The sequence below is a fragment of the Coptis chinensis genome, chromosome 5, assembly GCF_015680905.1.
Source record: "Coptis chinensis isolate HL-2020 chromosome 5, ASM1568090v1, whole genome shotgun sequence".
Lineage (NCBI taxonomy): Eukaryota > Viridiplantae > Streptophyta > Magnoliopsida > Ranunculales > Ranunculaceae > Coptis > Coptis chinensis.
The window spans coordinates 98,536,226-98,558,682 of NC_141460.1; the positions used below are offsets into that span (position 1 = coordinate 98,536,226).

Consider the following 22,457-nt stretch of genomic DNA (forward strand, 5'->3'; position numbering starts at 1 on the left):
AATCCATTGGTAAATATTGGCCAATAAGAATTTGTTATCTTTCTAACAAATACTCTTGAAGTCTTTATGGATGGTCAGAAACATTTTACATATACGTGTATATTTGTTTTCCATCTTAAATCGTTTAAATCGCAGGTCGAGGGTCATAGCTACCTCTAGTTTTTTGGGTTTGGAAAACATAGAGTGGTCACACCGTTTGTCTTTCCCTTTTTGTTTTCTTAATTTTTGGTATTGAAGTAGTGCGAAATTTGTCTCTAGGGCATTGCTCTGCAATCCTCAATCGATATGTGTGTATTTCTATTACTTTGATTATAGTAGCCTGTTAATCATCTTTTCTTAATTCTTATCAAACAAGTTATTCATTTTGTTTATGTAATTTTCCATATTGTTTAAAAGTGGTTCCAACACGTGCTTAATATGAAAAATCACTTTTCATTCAGCCGTGCAATTATCGTTGGTATTAGGAATGGAGATGGAGCTTGTAATGATATGCTCTCAACTACATGTTAACGTCAACTACATGTTTGCATTGCAGGCTCATCCTCAACTACTGAGCGAAACTTCATAATTGGTGAGCTTACTGTATACATACATATCACTTTATCAACTCTTTATAAAAACATTTGCAAATTTAAAAGTTATCGCTCTGTTTATAGGTGTACCCACTGCAGTTGGAGGAGTAGTACTTCTAATCTTACTGGTAATTTACAGGAAGATTATTTAATTTTCTCATTATGCTCTTGTTGGAAGAGTAAAACGGAGAGTTCAACAGATGTGGAAGTGTTCTTGGACAACTATGGATGTCTTGGTCTACAAAAGTACAAGTATTCAGAAGTCAAGGAGATGACCAATTCCTTCAAATATACATTAGGCAAAGGAGGATATGGATGTGTGTTCAAAGGACAACTTCGTGATGGTCGTTTAGTGGCAGTTAAGGTATTGAATGAGTCCAAGGGTAATGGAGAAGATTTTGTCAATGAAGTTTCTACCATTGGCAGGACTAACCATGTCAATGTGGTTAGCCTTCTAGGCTTTTGTACCGAGAAAACTAAATGAGCTCTTGTGTATGAGTTCATGCCGAATGGATCACTTGAAAGATTTATTTACAAAGAGAAAGAATCAAGCTTCACGCCTCCTTTGGGATCGGAAAAACTTTACCAAATAGCACTTGGCATTGCCAGAGGTTTGGAGTACCTTCATCGTGGTTGTAACACACGCATTTTACATTTCGACATAAAACCTCACAACATCCTTCTAGACGAAGACTTCTGCCCAAAAATCTCCGACTTTGGGCTGGCCAAACTCTGTCCAACAAGAGATGTCAGTGTCATGTCTATGACTAGAGCTCGAGGAACTATAGGTTACATTGCACCTGAATTTTGCTTCAGAAACTTTGGAGGGGTGTCTCACAAGTCGGATGTCTATAGTTATGGAATGATGGTGTTTGAAATGATTGGGGAAAGAAAAAACATTAACACAAAAGTGGAGAACATGAGTGAGATATATTTTCCGCAGTGGGTATATAATCATCTTAAACAGACTTCAATATAGAAGGACCATTATGTGAGGTGTTTAAGGAGGAAACGATCAAAAAGATGATTGTAGTGGCCCTTTGGTGCATACAAACGCACCCAACAGATCGGCCTTCTATGACTAAGGTGGTAGAGATGTTAGAAGGAAACAATGCAGAGTTGGAAATGCCTCCAAATCCTTTTCTTCATCCAACTATACACTCTTCTACTTCATCGTCATAAAGGTTACTCTACCACCAAATTTGGATTTGTGCTATGACATTGCTCTTTAAATTTAGATAGGGAAGGGTCTCATTGAACTATTTTTGAGCAACTGTAAAAGATATATTCTAGCTCCTTCTTTCGATTGTTATCCTCCAATGTCAAGATCGATCTCTAAGTTCCATATGACTCTTTGGTGCTACATGGCTTTATTAAATTATCCAATAATGGCTATTTCTCTCATTGTTAATAGCAAACTTAAAAGTGTTTGTTTTTTGTTTTATTTTTTTTAGTTGGATAAGTATTAGACTATAAATTATTTCTTCTCAACCCGTCCTGTTTTTGAGGCAACTCTTGCAGGTTCTGTGTTTGACATCTTTAGCCCGATTGTTTTAACTTTATGTGAAGGAGTATTTACTTTACATTTTTGTATTTCTATATGCTGAGGTTGGTGAAACTGAAAGTGTAGACTATTCTGCCTCAAACTGTTAGACATTTTACAACACGTACATTTGTCAGGACCAAATTTAAACTGGTCTGACGCATATTTTGTTGATGAAGATAATCAACAAAATGATTGTGCAATTCAATAAAATATATGTTAACGTCAACCACATATTTGCATTGCAGGCTCATCCTTAACTATTGAGCGAAAGGTCATAATTTACTGTATACATACATATCACTTGATCAACTCTTTATAAAAACATTTGCGAATTTAAAAGTTATCTCTCTGTTTATAGGTGTATCTACTGGAGTTGGAGTAGTACTTCTAATCTTATTGGTACTTTACAAGAAGATTATTTTCTCATTATGCTCTTGTTGGAGGAGTAAAACGGAGAGTTCAACAGATGTGGAAATGTTCTTGGAGAACTATGAATGTTTTGGTCTACAAAGGTACAAGTATTCAGAAGTCAAGAAGATTACCAATTCCTTCAAGGATACATTAGGCAAAGGAGTCTATGGCTGTGTGTTCAAAGGACAGCTCCGTGATGGTCGTTTAGTGGCAATTAAGGTATTGAATGAGTCCAAGGGTAATGGAGAAGATTTTGTTAATGAAGTTGCTACCATTGGCAGGACTAACCATGTCAATGTGGTCAGCTTATTTAATTCAAATTATATATAAATAAAATCAATCAACCAAACTCGCCTTGAAATTTCTTAGAGGAAATTAATGCAAGCAGACCTGCATTGCCCATGAACCTCCACGCCTTTTTTTTTTTTTTTTTTGCTGAGTTTAATTTAATTGTATTAAAAAAAGTAGTAAAAGGTGTTTAGGGAGGCAACATGCTGCACTCTCTAAGGTCAAACTCAATCTATCAAGCTATTACTTCCATTTATTACGATGGAGTAAAATACATTTCACTGGAATCTGTAGAATGTTTGGAAAGGGCCTTCCCATTTGTGAATCCAGTCTGGTTTGCCTTCAAAAACAGTTCTGCCATTGGCTGCAAGGGTTGTACCAACCTTTGCTAGGGCGTCAGCAGTGATATTTCCTTCCCTGAAGATAGTGGTTATCTTGAGTTGCTGGGTGGCAGCAGTGCAACTTGTCCATCTTGCTTCAAGTTGCCATGGCACACTGCCACCAGTAAACGCTTTTGATGCAGCTTCTGAGTCTGTCTCTACCCAAAGCCTTAACCAACCTCTAGATATAGCCATTTCTACACCTTCAAGGATAGCTATACATTCTGCCCAGAAGCTTGTTGCCACTCCAATACTTTTCCACATTGTCATCTTGAAATCCCCCATTCTTCCTCTATAAGAGACACCAATGCCCGCAGGGCCTGGATTGCCAGAAGCCGCGCCATCAGTATTTAGTTTGAGTACATCAGGTTCAGGGGGAATCCAAATACATGATTTAATCTTTGGTGCACACTTTTCTCTAGGGCTAACATCCCAGAACTGCATAACTGAGTTTTCAAACCTAGATCGGCTTCTGAGCCTTTCCTCAAAGACGAAACCCTCTTATTCTTCGGCTTTTTCATCTCTTCATTTCTCCGAAACTGACCAATCTCTTGAAGAAGTGAATTCTCTTTCAGCATTCCAACGTGTCACTTATTTCTTGGTTTGTGAAGTTCGTGAAATATAACTTGGTCTCAGCCGCTGGGTTTTACCACGAGAGCACAAGGTTCAAACCAAGTGGGCCTAAAACAATTATGACCACACATTCATTATGTGGAATTGAATGGCAGAAGACTTGATGAAGTCGTCTATGGAGATGAGCTCTATTATTAAAAATCTTGTCCCTGTTGTTCCACTGACCTGCTCAAGAGTTGTAAACAGATCAGAAGTTGTCATAATGTTTCAATTGCTTCAGTACCTCTCTTTCGTCCTAGTTCTCATCGGCCTCAATGGAATTCTTCTAGTCACTTCCGAGATGTGTCCAGGCGATTTTTTTGTTCGATACCCGTTTCGACTTAATTCGGGTGACGAGATTGTGAAATATGGCGGGTCCATCGATCCCGTGTATACTCCCAATGATAGTGGATATCCAGGATTAGTGATAAAATGTTTAGACTCCCGTCCGGTCATTAATATCTCCAACCACCACTATCATGTGCGAGATATAGATTATGTTCAGAAATTATCTATCTAATAATAAGATAGGGTTTTTTTTTTTTCACTAAAAGACAAAACTATAATAAAGAACGGTCCAGATCTGTTTGACCAAGATCTAATGGTAGAGATGCGGGTTTCCAATGCAAGTAAAAGTATGAATAAAAGTATAAATCCTAGGCCTCTTGGCATACTTAACAGCTTCCCAAGCAGCATCAATATCAGCTTTATTACATCTAGCAAGACCACAAATAACAGGAACATGCCCATCATCATCAATAGCATTACCGACTTCTTTGGCAATAATCTTAACAGCTTCAAGATCATCATTCGATGAAGCAGGAAATCCCCCGAGTTTCGACACTTAATGAGCGGAGTAGACGGCTTGAATTATTATTAGTGTTGTTTCTAGAAGAAGATTGAGAAGATGAAGAGTTGGAATTACTGCTCCTCTTGGTAGTCGATTTGAATGCCAACGTGGCCATTTCTATTTCTTATTACCTTTGAAGAAGAGAAGAAGAAAAAATTCAATTTTTTCGCGAGGAATTTGGCGGAGAAATCTATTCTCTGTCTTCATTTTTGAATGTTGAATAATTGGCCAGTGGGTGGACGTGGACCTACCTCCTACGACGTCATCCTCATTTTCATTTCCTAAATATCTTTATTCATTATTAATTTCGCATGCAACATATGATTTGCTCACTTTTTCACCGTACCAATCCCAAAGGGAGAACAGTACGAATAATGTCGACCATTGGACGAGTGCTAATTAGCCACATTGCATGTAATTGTGGTAGTAAATTCATTAAGTGTCATTTTCATGAACGGAGTAGATTATTTCATGAAAATTTCCAATGCAAACCCTAATTGGCAGGAAATTAAAGATGCGCTCAAGGAACACTAGACTTCGACACTTGACCCTGAAATAGTTGCACGGTATTCGAAATAAAACGAAAAAGCAATTATGAAAGAAATCTTGAAGAATGATATCTTCGGCCGGTGGTTGCATATGTCTATACCATTGAATTTCGAAGCGGTCTTCCACACATGCATTGCCTTTTATTTCTCGCGCATGATGATGACAAGATCCCCCAAACAAATGAGCAAGTGGATAAATTTGTATGTGCGAATTCCCGCACCACACCCACCCCTGCATTGTTTGAAGCAATGAAGAAGTGCATGGTTCATGGCCCCGTGGTGATCAAGATCCGAAAGTGCTTCATGTATGGAAAATGGTCGATGCACCAAAGCCTATCCAAAAGAGTTTGTGGAGGAAACAATTATGGATAAAAAGGGTACTCCATTTACCGGAAATTAATCGGCAAGAAATATTTTGTGAAGAGGAGGAATAAAATGGTTAAAGTTGATAATGGAGATGTTGTTCCCTACAATGCATATCCGTGCGAAATGTTTGACCGCCATATCAATGTTGAAGTTTGTGCATCGTGTCAAGTCGTTAAATATATTAACAAGTACATCTACAAAGGCTATGACAAAGCAAATGCGGTGGTGGCAGGAACAAATGATGAGATTCAAAGAATATATCGATGCAAGGTACATTGGACCGTGACCGGTGCATGGCATCTATTTCGTAATCCAATGCATAAAGAGTTTCCAAGTGTCCAACGATTGGCGCTTCATTTAGAAGGCATGCATAGGGTTGTTTTCAATAGCAAAGAGCCCATGGATGCAATTCTTGCCCGAGCCGAGACCAAACCTCAACACCGACTTTCTTTAAGTGTTGTCTTTGAAGATCCAAATGCACGAGCATTTACCTATCAAGAATTTCCAAGACACTATGTTTTTCACAAAGACTCTCAAGAGTGGACTCCTAGGACTCGGGACCTTCCATTGGTAGGATGTATTTTGCAAGCCCCAATGTCGGGAGAGGTTTTATCTACGTTTGCTACTTATCATTGTAAAAGGGCCTACCTCCTTTGCATATCTTTATAAAGTTGGTGATACCGTGTACAAACATTACAAAAGAAGCATGTATTGCCCGGGCTGTTGGAAGTCGATGATAAGTGGATACAATGCCTAGAAGAGGCGGCGATAATGAAAACCGGATATCAACTACGGAGGTTGTTTTGTGTAATTCTTTTAGAGTGTCATCCGTTACGACCGGATCTACTTTGGAGCAAATTTGCATCGAAAGTATATGTGATGATCTTTGACAATCGGCTTCAACAAAGCACGACATCCCGGATCCAACCGATGAGCAAATAACGACACGGCTTATATCCGGTGGAACAAATCCTTTTAGAATCGGGAAGACATTGGAAGATTTCCGCCCATGCCAAAGCAAAAAGGAGGATTGGAGCAAAATTGTTGGCAATAGGCTCATTTGGGAGCAACGCCAACTTCAAAGATGAAGGCATAGGAGAAGAGGTCATAGTTGATGTGAGTCGCCTTTAATGCCGAACAACTTCATGCTTATACCATCGCGGATCGATTCAAGATATGGTGACAAGGGCAAACTTTTCTTTTTGAATGGAGCAAATTGGGTACGTGGAAAACTTTTTGTATAATACAATTGCAAAGGCACCGCGAAAGACGGGTCTTATTGTCATCACGGTGGCATCATCGAATTGCATCTCACATTATTATGCGGTGGACGACCGCTTCATTCTACATTTAAAATTCCAATTGATGTGATGGATACCACTTTTTTGCTTCACTAAACATTCCGACCTTGTCGACCTATTTAAAGAAACAAAACTAATTGTTTGGGACGAGGTGCCCATGCAACATAGATACCGTGTTGAGGCCGTGGATAGAACACTTCAAGATATTTGTGGAAACAAGAAGATATTTGGTGGTATCACTACGCTTCTTGGTGGTGATTTTCGACAAACACCCTGCTATTATACGCTTAGGTCGAGAGAGCAATTTGTTGGTGCATCACTACGCACTCTTTTCTTTGGAGTTATTTAGAAGTTTTGCACTTGGTACGTAACATGCGGCTTGAAATGGCAGAGTCCGAGAATGTCGAATTCGCCCGATTTTTGTTGGAGGTGTGCTACTAATGCCTTCTAATTAGAATGTTTTTTCTCCATTAGTTCCATATATAAACGAACTATTTTAGAAACTAATGAATTCATTTTTGCTTTGATTCATTTAGATTGGTTCGAATCCCAAAGAATGCGCATAATTGCCGAATGGAATACGCCAAATGTACCAATATCCAAGAACTCATCTTCTCTGTCTATCCCCAATTGGATGTTATGGACACACCGCCTCCAAATTTCTTAACCGACGCACTATTCTTGCGCCCGTAATGATGATGTGAGTGCAATTAATGAGGTTGCACTGAATTTGTTTCCCGTGAAGCGGCTTGAGTATTTGGCGGCAGATAAAATCATCGAAGATGATATTGATAGTCCAAGTGGGGCTCACTATCCCACCGAAGTTTACGAACTCCTCGACCCTTCTAGCTTACCACCTTTCAATCTCAAGTTAAAACCCGGATGCCCTATAATGTTGCTTTCGGGAACATAGCACCTAAAGATGGCCTTTGCAATGGGACCACGACTTATGGTGCTTCAATGTGCTTGATAAAGTCCTTCAAGCTAAAATTTTTGACCGAGAGAAAGTCGGAAATCCGGTACTCATCCCAAGAATATCTCGCTCCCTCAAATGCAGAGTTGCCTTTCAAACTATCAAGACGACAATTCCCCTGCTCGACTAGCTTATGCCATGACAATTAATAAGTCGCAAGGCGGTCGATGAAATATGTTGGCATTGATTTGAGGACACCGGTTTTCACCATGGGCAACTCTATGTGGCCATGTCCGGATGTACTTCTTCAAAAAGAATATCCGTTTTCTTCCACCTAATGCAAGAAATTGTACTACAAATGTCGATACCCGTAAGTTCTTCTCTAAGGACATTGATACCAATGAGAAAAGGCAAGTGAGAAATTAAAGAATGTTACTTTTATTGGTTTAGAAAATAAAGAATATATTGTATCCATATATATGCTATGTAAGTTTTATGATAGTTTTTTTTGATGATAAGCGTGGATACTTAAAAATAAGAATAGATATTATTTTATTTTGAAAACCATCTCTTTTGCAAACAATATGCTAAATGTATCAAGTCTAAAAAAATCATGTGTATGTGGTTTGTTTTGCGGTACCAAGTTAAATTGCCATAATTTTTCAAAGAACATGATTGTAGTCTTTGCTCCATGGCGGATTTATCCATATGGTAGCGAGAATGGTGTGAACGATTATGCATAGAGAGGAGAATGAGAGAAATGAGGAACTTCGATAAGTGGAAATGGAGTATTTATTTTATTTTATTTTTCCCCTTTCGTTACTAGAATTAGCCCCGGTGAAAAAATTATGCAAAGTCTTCTTTAATGTTTAATGAGTTGTCTTTTAGTTTTAGAAGTAATTTGTGTTATGTATAAATATGAAGTTATATATTTTGGTATGGTTGATCTATGAGAATTGTATTGTTTGATTTTCAGGTTATGACAGGATTTAGGTTTTTGAAATGTTGAAAATACAAAGGAGACTCTGCTGGATTTTTTTATTTTTTTAAAAAAATGATGATATTAAGACTCTCTCCCTTTATTTTCATCATTCTCATTCTGATATGTATTAAATTAATGAATGTATAAGAGTATGTGTAATGAGTTGGTTTGTGAGAAATGAAATGCATAGAATTGCAATAATTAAACTCACTTGAGTATGCGTATGAAATGATTATGAAGTATAAAACTGTTGGAAATGGTTATATCATCGATACAATGCTACCATAGAGATGGTCTCTCTTGGGGTGTTGTTCAAAAGCAATGTGTCTAGAGTGCCGACTGGCACGGGCATTCACTAGTTAACAATAGTGGACGTGGATATAGTAGACCAAGATTGTCCTCAACCACGAAGAAATTTCTCGTTACAATCCACACCGTATTTGCGCTACTACGGTGGATATACCAATATGACCTTTTTCTACAATTGCACCAACAATACCCAAAATGTCCAGCAGCTTCTTCCTTGTCTAGACATATACAACAACAGCAGCCACACAAATGAACGTTCTTATGCTTTCGCTGAAGGTAAGATTCCAATAGGATTTGACGGGTACAAAACCTGTTCGGAGAGTGTAGTGGCAACGTTTAGTTACCCGGCAACTACAAACATAACACAGGAATTAAAACTAGGGGTTAAGCTCGACTGGTCTGCGCCTACTACTGACTGTCAGTACTGCGAGAAATCATATGGCCGGTGCCAGTTTAATAGTACAAGTTTTCGTAGTTGCAACCAGGATTCCTATGGTTATGTTATAGGTATGTTTCTAATTTCTAATTTCTAATCCCTACAAATAATCCCGATTTTAACAAATTGTGTGTATACATCATGTAATGTTGGGTTTGCTATTGCACTACCAGTTCATAACTCTACAGGACCGACAGGGGGTAAAGCAATATCAGGGGCTGACTCTCCAGGACCGACAGGGGGAAAAGGGGCTGACTCTCCAGGACCACCGACAGGGGGAAAAGGTATGAATACTCATTGTTTATAACAAATTGTTCATACATCAATGAATACTCATTGTTTATAACAAAAGGTAAAATTGGAAAATATTTATTTCAAATCCGGGCAATTTGTCCTTAAGGGTTATTTTTACTCGAAAATTGGTTTTCCGACTTATTTTCATCCGAAATTTGTCTTTGAGAGTGATTAAAAAAAATCACTAGTTTTGAGAGTGATTTTCACTTGAAAATGGGACCAATTTCTTGTTGCCATATTGTCTATCTATTATCACGTTCCAATTATTTGTTCCACCATTCTGGAGGGTGTTTTTGGCATTTGTTCTAGTAAATATATTGTCTCAACTGTCAGGTAGAGTGATTGAATTTTATATAGAAGAGAATGGTCCTTCGTACTTATACTATATTATTTTCGAACAGACAAATTGAAAAAGAAAAATATAGATACATTTGATTTGATGGAAACTCATTACCAAGCACCACATAGTTTATGAATACACCATAGCTCGTTTCCTAATTAATTTTTCCTGTCAAATAGCTTTTTGTGTATTTTCTGCCCGGAACGCAATTAATAGAATAAAAGGTTGTAAGAAACAAGCAAAACATTAAAAGGTTCACTAGGACTCAGAACTTGTAGTGCTACAATTTTGAGTGTCTGATTGTTTTATCCTGATTAGACAACACTTGAAGAACCAAGTAGCACTTCGGGTCAGAGCAAAATTCATCCTCAATCCATAAGTGTGTATTTCTATTACTTTGATTATAGTAGTCTGTTAATCATATTTTCTTAATTCTACACTATTATCAAACAAGTTATTCATTCTTTTAAGTAATTATCCATATTGTTTTTAAGTGATTCTAATTTCTAACGCGAATTTAGTATGAAAAATCATTTTTCAAATAACAGTTCAAATATTGTTGGTATTAGGATTTAGGAATGGAGATAGAGCTTGTAATGCACTCGGAATTCTAAGAAAATAATGAACAATAAAATGATTGTACGATTCAATAAAATGAGCTTGTGACTATGGTCATGCCATGTATATGTTAACGATAACCACATGTTTGCATTGCAGGCTTACCCATTATAGCACGCAAGATAATTACTATTGGTGAGCTTACTATATACTATATATCATGTGTCGATTCTTTACAAAAACATTTGCAGTTTTTTAATTTAAAAACTACCTCTTTGTTTACAGGTGTACCCTGTGGAGTTGGAATAGTTCTTACAATTTTATTGGTACTTTACAGAAAGATAATTTTCTCATTTGTCTTTTGTTGGTGGAATAAAAAGGAGACTTCAACAAATGTGAAAGTGTTCTTGGAGAACTATGGATGTCTTGGTCTACAAAGGTACAAGTATTCAGAAGTCAAGAAGATGACCAATTCCTTTAAAGATACATTAGGCAAAGGAGGATATGGTTGCGTGTTCAAAGGACAGCTTCGTGATGGCCGTTTAGTGGCAGTTAAGGTATTGAATGAGTCAAAGGGTAATGGAGAAGATTTTGTTAATGAAGTTGCTACCATTGGCAAGACTAACCATGTTAATGTGGTCAACCTCCTCGGCTTTTGTACTGAGAAAACTAAACGAGCTCTTGTGTACGAGTTCATGCCGAATGGATCCCTCGAACAGTTTATTTACAAAGACAAGGAATCAAGTATCACGCCTCCTCTAGGATGGGAAAAGCTTTACCAAATAGCACTTGGTATTGCTAGAGGGTTGGAATACTTGCATCGTGGTTGTAACACTTTCGATTTTGCATTTCGATATAAAACCTCATAATATCCTTCTAGATGAAGACTTACTGCCCAAAAATTTCTGATTTTGGGATGGCCAAACTCATCCCAACAAGAGATATCAAGATTTTGTCATGGTTTGAGCTCGAGGAACTCCGGTTTACATTGCACCCAAGTCTCGTTTAAAAACTTTGGAGGGGTGTCTCACAAGTCGGATGTTTATAGTTATGGAATGATGGTGTTAGAAATGATTGGTGGGAGAAAGAACATTGATGCAACAGTGGAGAACTTGAGTGAGATTTACTTTCCGCAGTGGATATATAATCATCTTAAACCAGACTTCAACATAGAAGGATCTTCTGAGATGTTTGAGGAGGAGTCGACCAAAAAGATGATCATAGTGGCTCTATGGTGCATACAAACACACCCATCAAATAGGCCTTCAATGAGCAAAGTGGTGGAGATGTTAGAAGGAAACAATGAAGAGTTGCAAATGCCTCCAAACCCTACACTATCTTCTTCCTCATCGTCATAGGAGTTACTCTACGACCAAAGTGGGATTTGTGCAACAACACGCTCTTTAAATTTAGATAGGGAAGGGTCTCACTGTACTAATTTTCTGCAACAGTAAAAGATATATTATAGTTCCTTTTTCAACTGTTATCCTCCAATGGCAAGATCGATCTTCAAGCTCCATATGACTCTTTGGTGCTACCGGGTTTTATTAAACTATCCAATGACATGTAAAGCTAAATGAAATTTCTAGTTGACTTTGTTGTTTCACTTGTTACTTAGATTTGTATACAGATGACTTAGAAATACAGAACATTGTGTCAACTGAGTTGGTGACCAAGAATTAAAAGAAGATTAAGGGAGTAGTATGTGCTCAACATTCCAAGTTGTCAATTTTCAGTTGCTTCAACTCCTTACGTTCAGCATTATCAGTCTGAATGGAGTTCTTGCAGAGACATCCAATTATTGCCCGGAAGTGACTAATATTCGATATCCACTTCGGTATTAAAATAATGATGGGGCTATTGTCGGTGATGATGGATATCCAGGATTATTACTGATCAAATGTTCAGAGTATCGTCTGTTTATTAATATCTCAAACCACACCAATCATGTGCATCGCATATATTATGAAGGGAAAATTATAACTGTGATGGACATAGTTATAGAAGAAGAAGAATGCCCTCTACCAAGAAGGAACGTCTCATTAGAATCCATGCCGTCAGACTACTATAATGAACATGCCAGCGTGATCAATTTCTATAATTGCACAAACATTAAGGGTCTTCCTTGTCTAGAGAACAACAACGACAGAGAACAACAACGACGACACAACAATACCAGTAAATGTTCTTGTGCTTTCGTTCGAGATAACATTCCAAAAGGATTTAACTGGTACAGAAACTGTGAGGAGAGCATGGAGGTACTGTTTGACGCCTTCTACTTTGACGCCTAGCTAGTGACTGAGGATTGGGAGCGATCTGGTGGACAGTGCCAGTACAATACTACTGGTACGGTGCTTGTGCTTCTCGTTTCCACTGCAACAATGGAGAGTTCAGAGATAGAACTTGTCCACAGACGCGTCTGGGTATACGTCCAACTTCTTTCCCTCTTGACCGTTGCAGTTTACCGAAAGGTAAACCCAAATATTCATACTTCTATCATAGAAGGGAGGATTCATCTTTTTTTAAAGTTTCACTTGATAGAGTGGTGGATTTGTTTTCCTATGGTTCTTACCTCAACAAACTAGTTTCAGTATTAAATTCAGTATCATTACTTCTGAAAAAAAAAAATAGTGGATCAAAGGTCATGATCGGTGATCGTACTATGTATATGCTTCACAGAGTCCTACTTTCTTTGATACTTTTAAGATGTAGCTTAGTGTGCCTTTTCTACTTATAGGTGTCTCTACTGGAGTTGGAGTATTATGTCTCATCTTACTCTTTATGGGAGAAATGTTTCCTCATCATTATACTTAGTAGTCTCTCATTGGAGGAACGGATGCAAAAGTTCAACAAATGTGGAAGTGTTCTTGGAGAACTATGGATGTGTTGGTCTACAGACATTCAGATATTCAAATATTAAGAAGATGACGAATTCTTTCAAGGACACATTGGGCCAAGGAGGTTATGGCTGTGTATTCTCAAAGGCAAGCTTTGTGATGGCCGCCTAGTGGCAGTTAAGGTGTTCAAAGATTCCAAGTAGAATGGAGAAGAATTTATCAATGAAGTCGCTACAATTGGCAGGACTAACCATGTTAATGTCGTTGGCCTTTAGTAACGAGGGGAGCAAAAGAGCGCTTGTGTATTAATTCATGTCAAATGGGTCTCTCGAAAGATTTATCTATGAGAAGAACTCAAGCACCACAACTCCTCCTTTGGGATGGGAAAAGTTTTACCGAATAGCACTTGGCATTGCTAGAGGGTTGGAGTACTTGCATCAAGGTTGTAACACCTGCATTTTGCATTTCGATATATAGCCTCACAATATCCTTCTAGACGAAGACTTCTGCCTTAAAATCTCCGACTTTGGGATGGCTAAGCTCTATCCAACTAGAGAAATTAGTGTTGTGTCCATGGTTGGAGCTCGAGGAACTTTGGTGGGGTTTCTCACAAGTTGGACGTTTATAGTTATGGAATGATGGTGTTAGAAATGATTGGGGGAAGAAAGAACATCGATGCATCCGCAGAGAACATGAATGAGATATATTTTCCGCAGTGGATATATAATCATCTTAAATTAGACTTTAATATAGAAGAATCCAATGGGATGTTTGAGGAAGAAACGACCAAAAAGATGATTGTAGTGGCTCTTTGGTGCTTACAAACACACCCAACAAATCGGCCTTCAATGAGTAAAGTGGTAGACCTGTTGGAAGGAAACAATGATGACTTGGTAATGCCTCCAAATCCTTTTCTTGATCTATCTTCACTATTTTCTTCTTCGTCGTTATAAGAGTTGGTGTACAGCCAAATTTGGATTTGTAGTAGATTTAGTGTGACTACATTAGATGTTCTACTTCTGAAGTTATTGCCAACTTATCGAAACCAAATAAGTGGCAAAGATTATCTCTTCTATTTTTGTTTTCATAATACGATGTACAGAACCTTAACGTTGTAGCACAAATTTATGTAGTGTGTCGTGGTTCCCGTGTAAATTTGTGATCTGAGGTTGAATTCTAGACCTTGATTTTGCAAGAAGTCCTTGTACAGCTTGCACAGCTTGAAACCCCACTTTTGCTAACTTAACGGCAAATACCGTCATGAAGTCCCAGCAGGAACTTCATATGATTATTGTTCATCTCAATATTACTACTTTACAAATTAGACAAATTTTTAGAAAGTAAAACTATAAATCTGTAGTTAAAAATAAAAACTGCCCATGGTAATCTTTGGCTGTAATAAGTCTCTGACTGCAACTTCAAAGGATTCAATCTCATGACAAATCAATGAAAAATAATTGGCTCATGAACCTCAATTTAGTTTCTCAAATAGCAATGTAAACATATGTAGTGGAAACAGAGGAGGTATACAATAATCACAATAATCGTTCTTCTGGAGAGGTTCCATCAAAGCCATTTCCCATTCTTGAAAACAAAACGGGGACATACCCATGCTTTAAAAAGAGCATCTTTGGTGTGGATATTATTGAAAAATGCATCCATTTTCTCTATCCGAAATCTTATTGTAATGCATAGACTACTGTTCCTATGCCACCGTAATTACTGTGACAAGGTAAGATGTCCTCATAATAACATCCATGTGAATTATACATTTTAAAATCCAGCATGCATATACATGTTTGTAGTCACTAATCATGCACGGATAAGTGTTTTCCCTTCACATACATCGCAAATGTTGTAACCAAGGCCTTCACAGTATGGACATTTTGTTCCCTTGTCAACCCATTCCAGAAACTGCAAACAAATTGAAAATGTGCCTGTGAGGCAAAATTATTTAGTGTACCACATATATATTGGTTCGCCAGTTCCATCACATTCTGAAACAGAATAATGACCATTATTAGTTTCAAGTTATAACCAAAGTCTAGTTTGGGAATCTGTATCTAGCTTCTTCCTTGTTAACTTCTAAATATGCTAGATATAGACAGTCTGATCACTAGTACAAAGGACATTTATTTCCAGAAGAGAGGGATAACACTCATTCAAAATGCAAAGCTTACGGGGATATTTATAAGAAGGCAAATGCTCTTCGGCCTTAACAAGTCGAATTCTTGAGCAAATAGATAACAGACATACCTGTACATAATACACCCCTCCCCACGACAATCAATACACTTTGTTGTTGAAATTCCACCTTGCTTGCTGAAACCTCTTTGTTTCTGCCCACAAGTCTGGATGAATCTTCCCACCCATTCTCTCAAGAAGGAAGACACATTGGTGAGATGCCTCAAATTCTGCATCTTCACTTTCCTTAATAACATTCTGCTTGATCTCCAAGACTTCTGTCACAGAAGCAACTGAAGCCCTATTTGCATTCTCCTGACAGAAAAGGAAAACCTCTTCAATCGTGACATAGAAATTGAGTAATGCACCATGTTTTAACAGTGATGTTCTTCAGTTTTAGCGCATATGGTTATGTTATGTTAGTGAATACATCCGCATTACAAGCCAAAAGTAGATACTCAAATCCATTGGATTCCATGAGAAGCCATTCACATTTTCAGTAGTAGAAACAATTATGTTGATCATGGGAAGAACTATGGAAATTTTCAATCAACTAGTTCAACCAACAAAAGGATTTCCTTCTACTTTTATATATCAGTGTAAAAAAATTGTGTACACTGATTTCGCCCTAACGTTGTATTCAACGCCATTGCTGACTTGGCTGTATACATTTCCAAAGCACACCATACAAATGGCCCCATCAAAATTATCTTATTCTTAGCAGCATGCATTGGTTGAGGATCCTGAACTTGGTACGTGAGGCAATGGGTTTGTACAAATCTTCACTTCTTGAGCATCAAAATGAAAGAGATGACACTCCAGCCCATTGAATGAAGATTCTAGATGGCAATTCCAGCTCATCTCGTGAAGATTCTAGATGATATAATCTGTGTATATTCCTAGTATATTTTCTTTCTTTATACACAGATTATGTCATCTAGAATCTTCACGAGATTATGTCATCTAGACATGTTGGAAGGAACACTGATGACTTGGTAATGCTTCCTAATCCTTTTCTTGATCCATCTTCACTATTTTTCTTCTTTGTCGTTATAAGAGTTGGTCTACTGCCAACTTTGGATTTGTAGGAAGATATAGTGTCACACTGTCACTACATTAGATGTTCTACTTATGAAGTTATTGCCAACTTATTCAAAACCAATTAAGTTTGGCAAAAGTTATCTGTTCTATTTCTGTTTTCATAATACGATCTACAAAACCTTAACGTTGTTACACAAATTTTTGTAGTGTGTTGTGGTTAACGTATAAATGTATGATCCAAGTTCTCAATTCTAGACTTTGATTCTGCAAGAAGTCATTGTGGAGACTTACAGGACATGAAACCCTCCCCGTGAACCCCACTCTTGAAGTCTTGCTAACTTCACTTCAGATACCATCTTGAAGTCCCAGCAATGACTTCCTACGATTATTGTTCATCTCAACGTCACTACTTCAATGACAAATTAGACTAATTTTTAGAAAGCAAAACTTTAGCTCTGTAGTTAAAAATAAAAATTGCACAAAACTATATCTGTAACTGCAACGTCAAAGGATTCAATCTCATGACAAATCAATGAAAACTAGGTTGCTTTCAAATGGCAATGTAAACACATGTAGTAGAAACACGGGAGATATACGGTAATCTTCCTTCTGGAGAGGTTCCATCAAAGCCAATTCCCATTCTTGAGAACAAAACGGAGAAGGACATAACTATGCTTTAAAATATTTATAATAGATAAATTCCCTTCGGCCTTAACAAGTCAAATTCTTGAGCAAATAGACAACAGACATACCAGTGCATAATACGCGCCCCTCCCCACGACAAGCAATACACTTTGTTGTTGAAATTCCCACCTTGCTTGCTGAAACCTCTTTGTTTCTGCCCACAAGTCTGGATGAATCTTCCCACCGATTCTCTCCAAGAAGGAAGACGCGGTGGTGAGATGCCTCAAATTATGCGTCTTCACTTTCCTTTATAACATTCTGCTTGATCTCCAAGACTTCTGTCACAGAAGCAACTGAAGCTCCATTTGCACTCTCCTGGCAGAAAAGGAAAAGCTCTTCAATTGTGACATAGAAATTGAGTAATGCACCATAGCTTAACAGTGATATTCTTCAGATTTAGCACATATGGTTATGTTATGTCAGGGAATACATCCGAATTACAAGCCAAAAGTAGATACTCAAATCCATTGGGTTCCATGAGAAGTACCATTCACATTTTCAGTAGTAGAAACAATTATGTTGTTCATGGGAAGAACTACAGAAATTTTCAATCAACTAGTTCAACCGACAAAAGGATTTCCGTCTACTTTTATATCAGTGTCAAAACACTATGAAAACTGGCGTCGCCCTAACGTTGTATTCAATGTCATTGCTGACTTGGCTGTACACGTTTCCAAAGCACACCATACAAATGGCCCCATCAAAACCATCTTAATCTTAGCAGCATGGATTGGTTGAGGATCCTGAACTTGGTACGTGAGGCAATGGGTTTGTACAAATCTTCACTTCTTGAGCATCAAAAATACAATAGTTCTTGCTTGCTGCAAAACGAGCAGGTCTTGGGTGTTCCAAGGGTTGCCATTCCTTAATATAAGACTTCAAAATGGACAATCCATGTCGGATTTATACATATCTGTGTGTCAAGTTATGTTTCCTCTTAATCTATCCATTGAAAGGGAAGGCTATTCTTGTTTTCGACTTACTATATTAAAACCAGTAATAACACTATGGTCACAAAGCATCATGTCAGTCTGTCTTGACTAGCCTCATTTCTGTGGTTATGTTAACTGTCCTTTAATTATTATTATTCATAAGTACATGCTACATTCCAATGTCCGACTTCTCATCTATAGCAAAATTCACCAAAACATGAAACTGTCTGCGCAATTCTTTTTCATCAGTAACAGATCTTATACATAAGTGTCAGAAAAAAAATTATATGGACTTATTCAATTCAAATTATATATAAATAAAATCAATCAACCAAACTCACCTTGAAATTTCTTAGAGGAAATGCAAGCAGACCTGCATTGCCCATGAACCTCCACGCCTTCTGAGCCTTTCCTCAAATGACCAATCTCTTGAAGAAGTGAATTCTCTTTCGGCATTCCAACGTGTCACTTATTTCTTGGTTTGTCAAGTTTGTGAAATATAACTTGGTCTCTTTGTACCAAGTGGGCCTAAAACAATTATGATTACTAGCCTCTTTGTACGTGTCTCTGCCACGTAAACAAAAAAAAATGGCATGACATGTAATATTCGGATTTGGCAAGGGGCAAAATCGGAAAAAAAAAATAATAGTGTGATGAATTTACTGTTAAAACTCTTTTTTTTTTAACAATTTCTGATTTTATTTTATTTTTCATTAATTTATAGACGTGAAACTATTATTTTACCTATGTAAAAAACAAAATAAAAAAATAAAACAAACAAATGGCATGAGCTGTAATATTCGTGTTTGGAAAGAGACAAAATTGAAAAAAAAAATTAATGGCGTGATGAATTTCACTGTTCCTCCTACCGTTTTCTTTAAAAAAATTAGATTAGATTAGATTAGATATATATTATATAAAAAAGTTAGATTAGATGTGGAATTGAACGGCAGAAGACTTGATGAAGTCGTCTATGGAGATGAGCTCTATTATTTAAAATCTTGTCCCTGTTGTTCCATTGAGCTGCTCAAGAGTTGTAAACAGATCAAAAGTATAGTATGTGTGTGTGAGATTGGAGTTGTCATAATGTTTCAATTGCTTCAGTACCTCTCTTTCGTCCTAGTTCTCATCGGCCTCAATGGAATTCTTCTAGTCACTTCCGAGAATTGTACAGCCGGTTTTTCTGTTGGATACCCGTTTCGACTTAATTCAGGTGACCAGATTGTGGATGACGGCGGGTCTATCATCGATTCTGGGTATAATACTTTGAATGATAGTGGATATCCAGGATTAGTGATAAAATGTTTAGACTCCCGTCCGGTCATTAATATCTCCAACCACCACTATCTTGTGCGAGAGATAAATTACGATCATAAGTTTGTAAGAATAGTGGACGTGGATATAGATCAAGATTGTCCTCAACCACGAAGAAATTTCTCGTTACAATCCACACCGTATTTGCGCTACTTCGATGAATATACCAGTGTTATTGTTTTCTACAATTGCACCAACAATACCCAAAATGTCGGGCATCTTCTTCCTTGTCTAGACAACACCACAAATGAACGTTCTTATGCTTTCACTGAAGGGAACATTCCAATAGGATTTGGCGGGTACAAAAACTGTTCGGAGAGTGTAGTGGCAAAGTTTAGTTACCAGACACCACAATTAACAATGGAAATAAAACAAGGGTTTAAGCTCGCCTGGTCTACGCCTACTGAATGTCAGGACTGCGAGAAATCAGGAAGGAGGTGCCAGTTTAATAGTACAAGTTTTCGTAGTTGCATCTACTATACTGATAGAGGTATGTTTCTAATTTCTAATTTCTAATTTCTAATCCTTACAAATAATCCCGAGTTTAAAAACTTGTGTGCCTACATCATGTAATTCTGGGTTTGCTATTGCAATATTCTATCTATTACCCGTTCCAATTATTTGTTCCATCATTCTGGAGGGTGTTTTTGGCATTCGTTCTTGGAAATATATTGTCTCAACACCAGAGCTCGTTTCCTGATTACTTTTTCCTATCAAATAGTTTTTTGTGTATTTTCTGCCCGACAATTAATAGAATAAAAGGTTCATTAGGACTCAGAACTTGTAGTGCTACAATTTTGAGTTCATGATTGTTGTATCCTTTTTTTTTTGCACGGGGGTAAGGAGTAGTATTACGAATAAAAGAATGTGTTACAGAGAGATAGATTGTTGTATCCTGGTTAGACAACGCTTGAATAACTGTTAGCACTTGGTCAGGAGCAAAATTCATCCTCAATCCATAAGTGTGTATTTCTATTGCTTTGATTATAGTAGCCTGTTAATCATATTTTCTTAATTCTACACTATTATCAAACAAGTTATTCATTCTTTTAAGTAATTATCCATATTGTTTATAAGTGATTCTAATGCGAATTTAGTATGAAAAATCATTTTTCAGATAACAGTTCAAATGTTGTTGGTATTAGGAACATATGGAGATAGAGCTTGTAATGCACTTGGAATTCTAAGAAAAAAAAGAACAACAAAATGATTGTACGATTCAATAAAATGAGCTTGTGACTATGGTCATGCCATGTATATGTTAACGATAACCACATGTTTCCATTGCAGGCCACGGCTTACCCATTATAGCACGCAAGATAATTACTATTGGTGAGCTTACTATATACTATATATCATGTATTGGCTCTTTACAAAAACATTTGCAGTTTTTTAATTTAAAAGCTACCTCTTTGTTTACAGGTGTACCCTGTGGAGTTGGAATAGTTCTTACAATCTTATTGGTACTTTACAGAAAGATAATTTTCTCATTTGTCTCTTGTTGGTGGAATAAAAAGGAGACTTCAACAAATGTTTCAAGTGTTCTTGGATGTCTTGGTCTACAAAGGTACAAGTATTCAGAAGTTAAGAAGATGACCAATTCCTTTAAAGATACATTAGGCAAAGGAGGATATGGCTGCGTGTTCAAAGGACAACTTCGTGATGGTCGTTTAGTGGCAGTTAAGGTATTGAATGAGTCCAAGGGTAATGGAGAAGATTTTGTCAATGAAGTTTCTACCATTGGCAGGACTAACCATGTCAATGTGGTTAGCCTTCTAGGCTTTTGTACCGAGAAAACTAAACAAGCTCTTGTGTATGAGTTCATGCCGAATGGATCACTTGAAAGATTTATTTACAAAGAGAAAGAATCAAGCTTCACGCCTCCTTTGGGATCGAAAAAACTTTACCAAATAGCACTTGGCATTGCCAAAGGTTTGGAGTACCTTCATCGTGGTTGTAACACACGCATTTTACATTTTGACATAAAACCTCACAACATCCTTCTAGACGAAGACTTCTGCCCAAAAATCTCCGACTTTGGGCTGGCCAAACTCTGTCCAACAAGAGATGTCAGTGTCATGTCTATGACTGGAGCTCGAGGAACTATAGGTTACATTGCACCTGAATTTTGCTTCAGAAATTTTGGAAGGGTGTCTCACAAGTCGGATGTATATAGTTATGGAATGATGGTGTTTGAAATGATTGGGGAAAGAAAAAACATTAACACAAAAGTGGAGAACATGAGTGAGATATATTTTCCGCAGTGGGTATATAATCATCTTAAACCAGACTTCAATATAGAAGGACCATTATGTGAGGTGTTTAAGGAGGAAACGACCAAAAAGATGATTGTAGTGGCCCTTTGGTGCATACAAACACACCCAACATATCGGCCTTCTATGACTAAGGTGGTAGAGATGTTAGAAGGAAACAGTGTAGAGTTGGAAATGCCTCCAAATCCTTTTCTTCATCTAACTATACACTCTTCTACTTCATCGTCATAAGGGTTACTCTACCACCAAATTTGGATTTGTGCTACGACATTGCTCTTTAAATTTAGATAGGGAAGGGTTTCATTGTACTATTTTTGAGCAACTGTAAAAGATATATTCTAGCTCCTTCTTTCGATTGTTATCCTCCAATGGCAAGATCGATCTCTAAGCTCCATATGACTCTTTGGTGCTACATAGCTTTATTAAATTATCCAATAATGGCTATTTCTCTCATTGTCAATGGCAAACTTAGAAGTGTTTGTTTTT

General features: G+C 37.4%; 2 protein-coding genes and 2 pseudogenes across 4 annotated transcripts in view; 3 read left to right on the forward strand and 1 right to left on the reverse strand.

Annotated features, from left to right (window-relative positions):
* The window catches only part of LOC147500830 (protein disulfide isomerase pTAC5, chloroplastic-like), a 71,502-nt gene extending 52,612 nt beyond the window's left edge, over window positions 1-18,890 (reverse strand). Inside the window, exon 1 of one of the 2 annotated variants that reach the window (XM_086562412.1) lies at window positions 18,726-18,890. In XM_086562412.1, coding sequence (XP_086418538.1) covers window positions 18,726-18,770 — 45 coding nt within the window. In that variant the 5' untranslated portion in view covers window positions 18,771-18,890. The remainder of the gene's footprint in view (window positions 1-18,725) is intronic. The other variant, XM_086562414.1, reaches the window with a different exon arrangement.
* LOC147500834 (PR5-like receptor kinase pseudogene) lies at window positions 418-1,988 on the forward strand (annotated as a pseudogene).
* LOC147500835 (PR5-like receptor kinase) lies at window positions 9,098-12,366 on the forward strand (annotated as a pseudogene). The gene is made up of 4 exons (XR_015196531.1): window positions 9,098-9,585; window positions 9,688-9,798; window positions 10,866-10,901; window positions 10,992-12,366. The product of XR_015196531.1 is annotated as a PR5-like receptor kinase (transcript).
* Window positions 18,891-19,311: 421 nt separating the features above from the next.
* Window positions 19,312-22,457, forward strand: LOC147500836 (LEAF RUST 10 DISEASE-RESISTANCE LOCUS RECEPTOR-LIKE PROTEIN KINASE-like 2.1). The gene is made up of 3 exons (XM_086562410.1): window positions 19,312-20,188; window positions 20,989-21,030; window positions 21,121-22,457. Exons 1-3 carry the CDS (start codon window positions 19,471-19,473, stop codon window positions 22,200-22,202), a joined length of 1,842 nt encoding a protein of 613 aa, XP_086418536.1. The 5' UTR covers window positions 19,312-19,470; the 3' UTR covers window positions 22,203-22,457.

What these genes read in the sequence shown, in the direction of transcription:
- LOC147500836 (XM_086562410.1), top strand. Translation starts at nt 19,471, where the DNA reads ATGTTTCAATTGCTTCAGTACCTCTCTTTCGTCCTAGTTCTCATCGGC. An exon ending in CATCTACTATACTGATAGAG is followed by an intron (nt 20,189 to 20,988) that starts GTATGTTTCTAA and finishes TTTCCATTGCAG; the next exon opens with GCCACGGCTTACCCATTATA. An exon ending in ACGCAAGATAATTACTATTG is followed by an intron (nt 21,031 to 21,120) that starts GTGAGCTTACTA and finishes CTTTGTTTACAG; the next exon opens with GTGTACCCTGTGGAGTTGGA.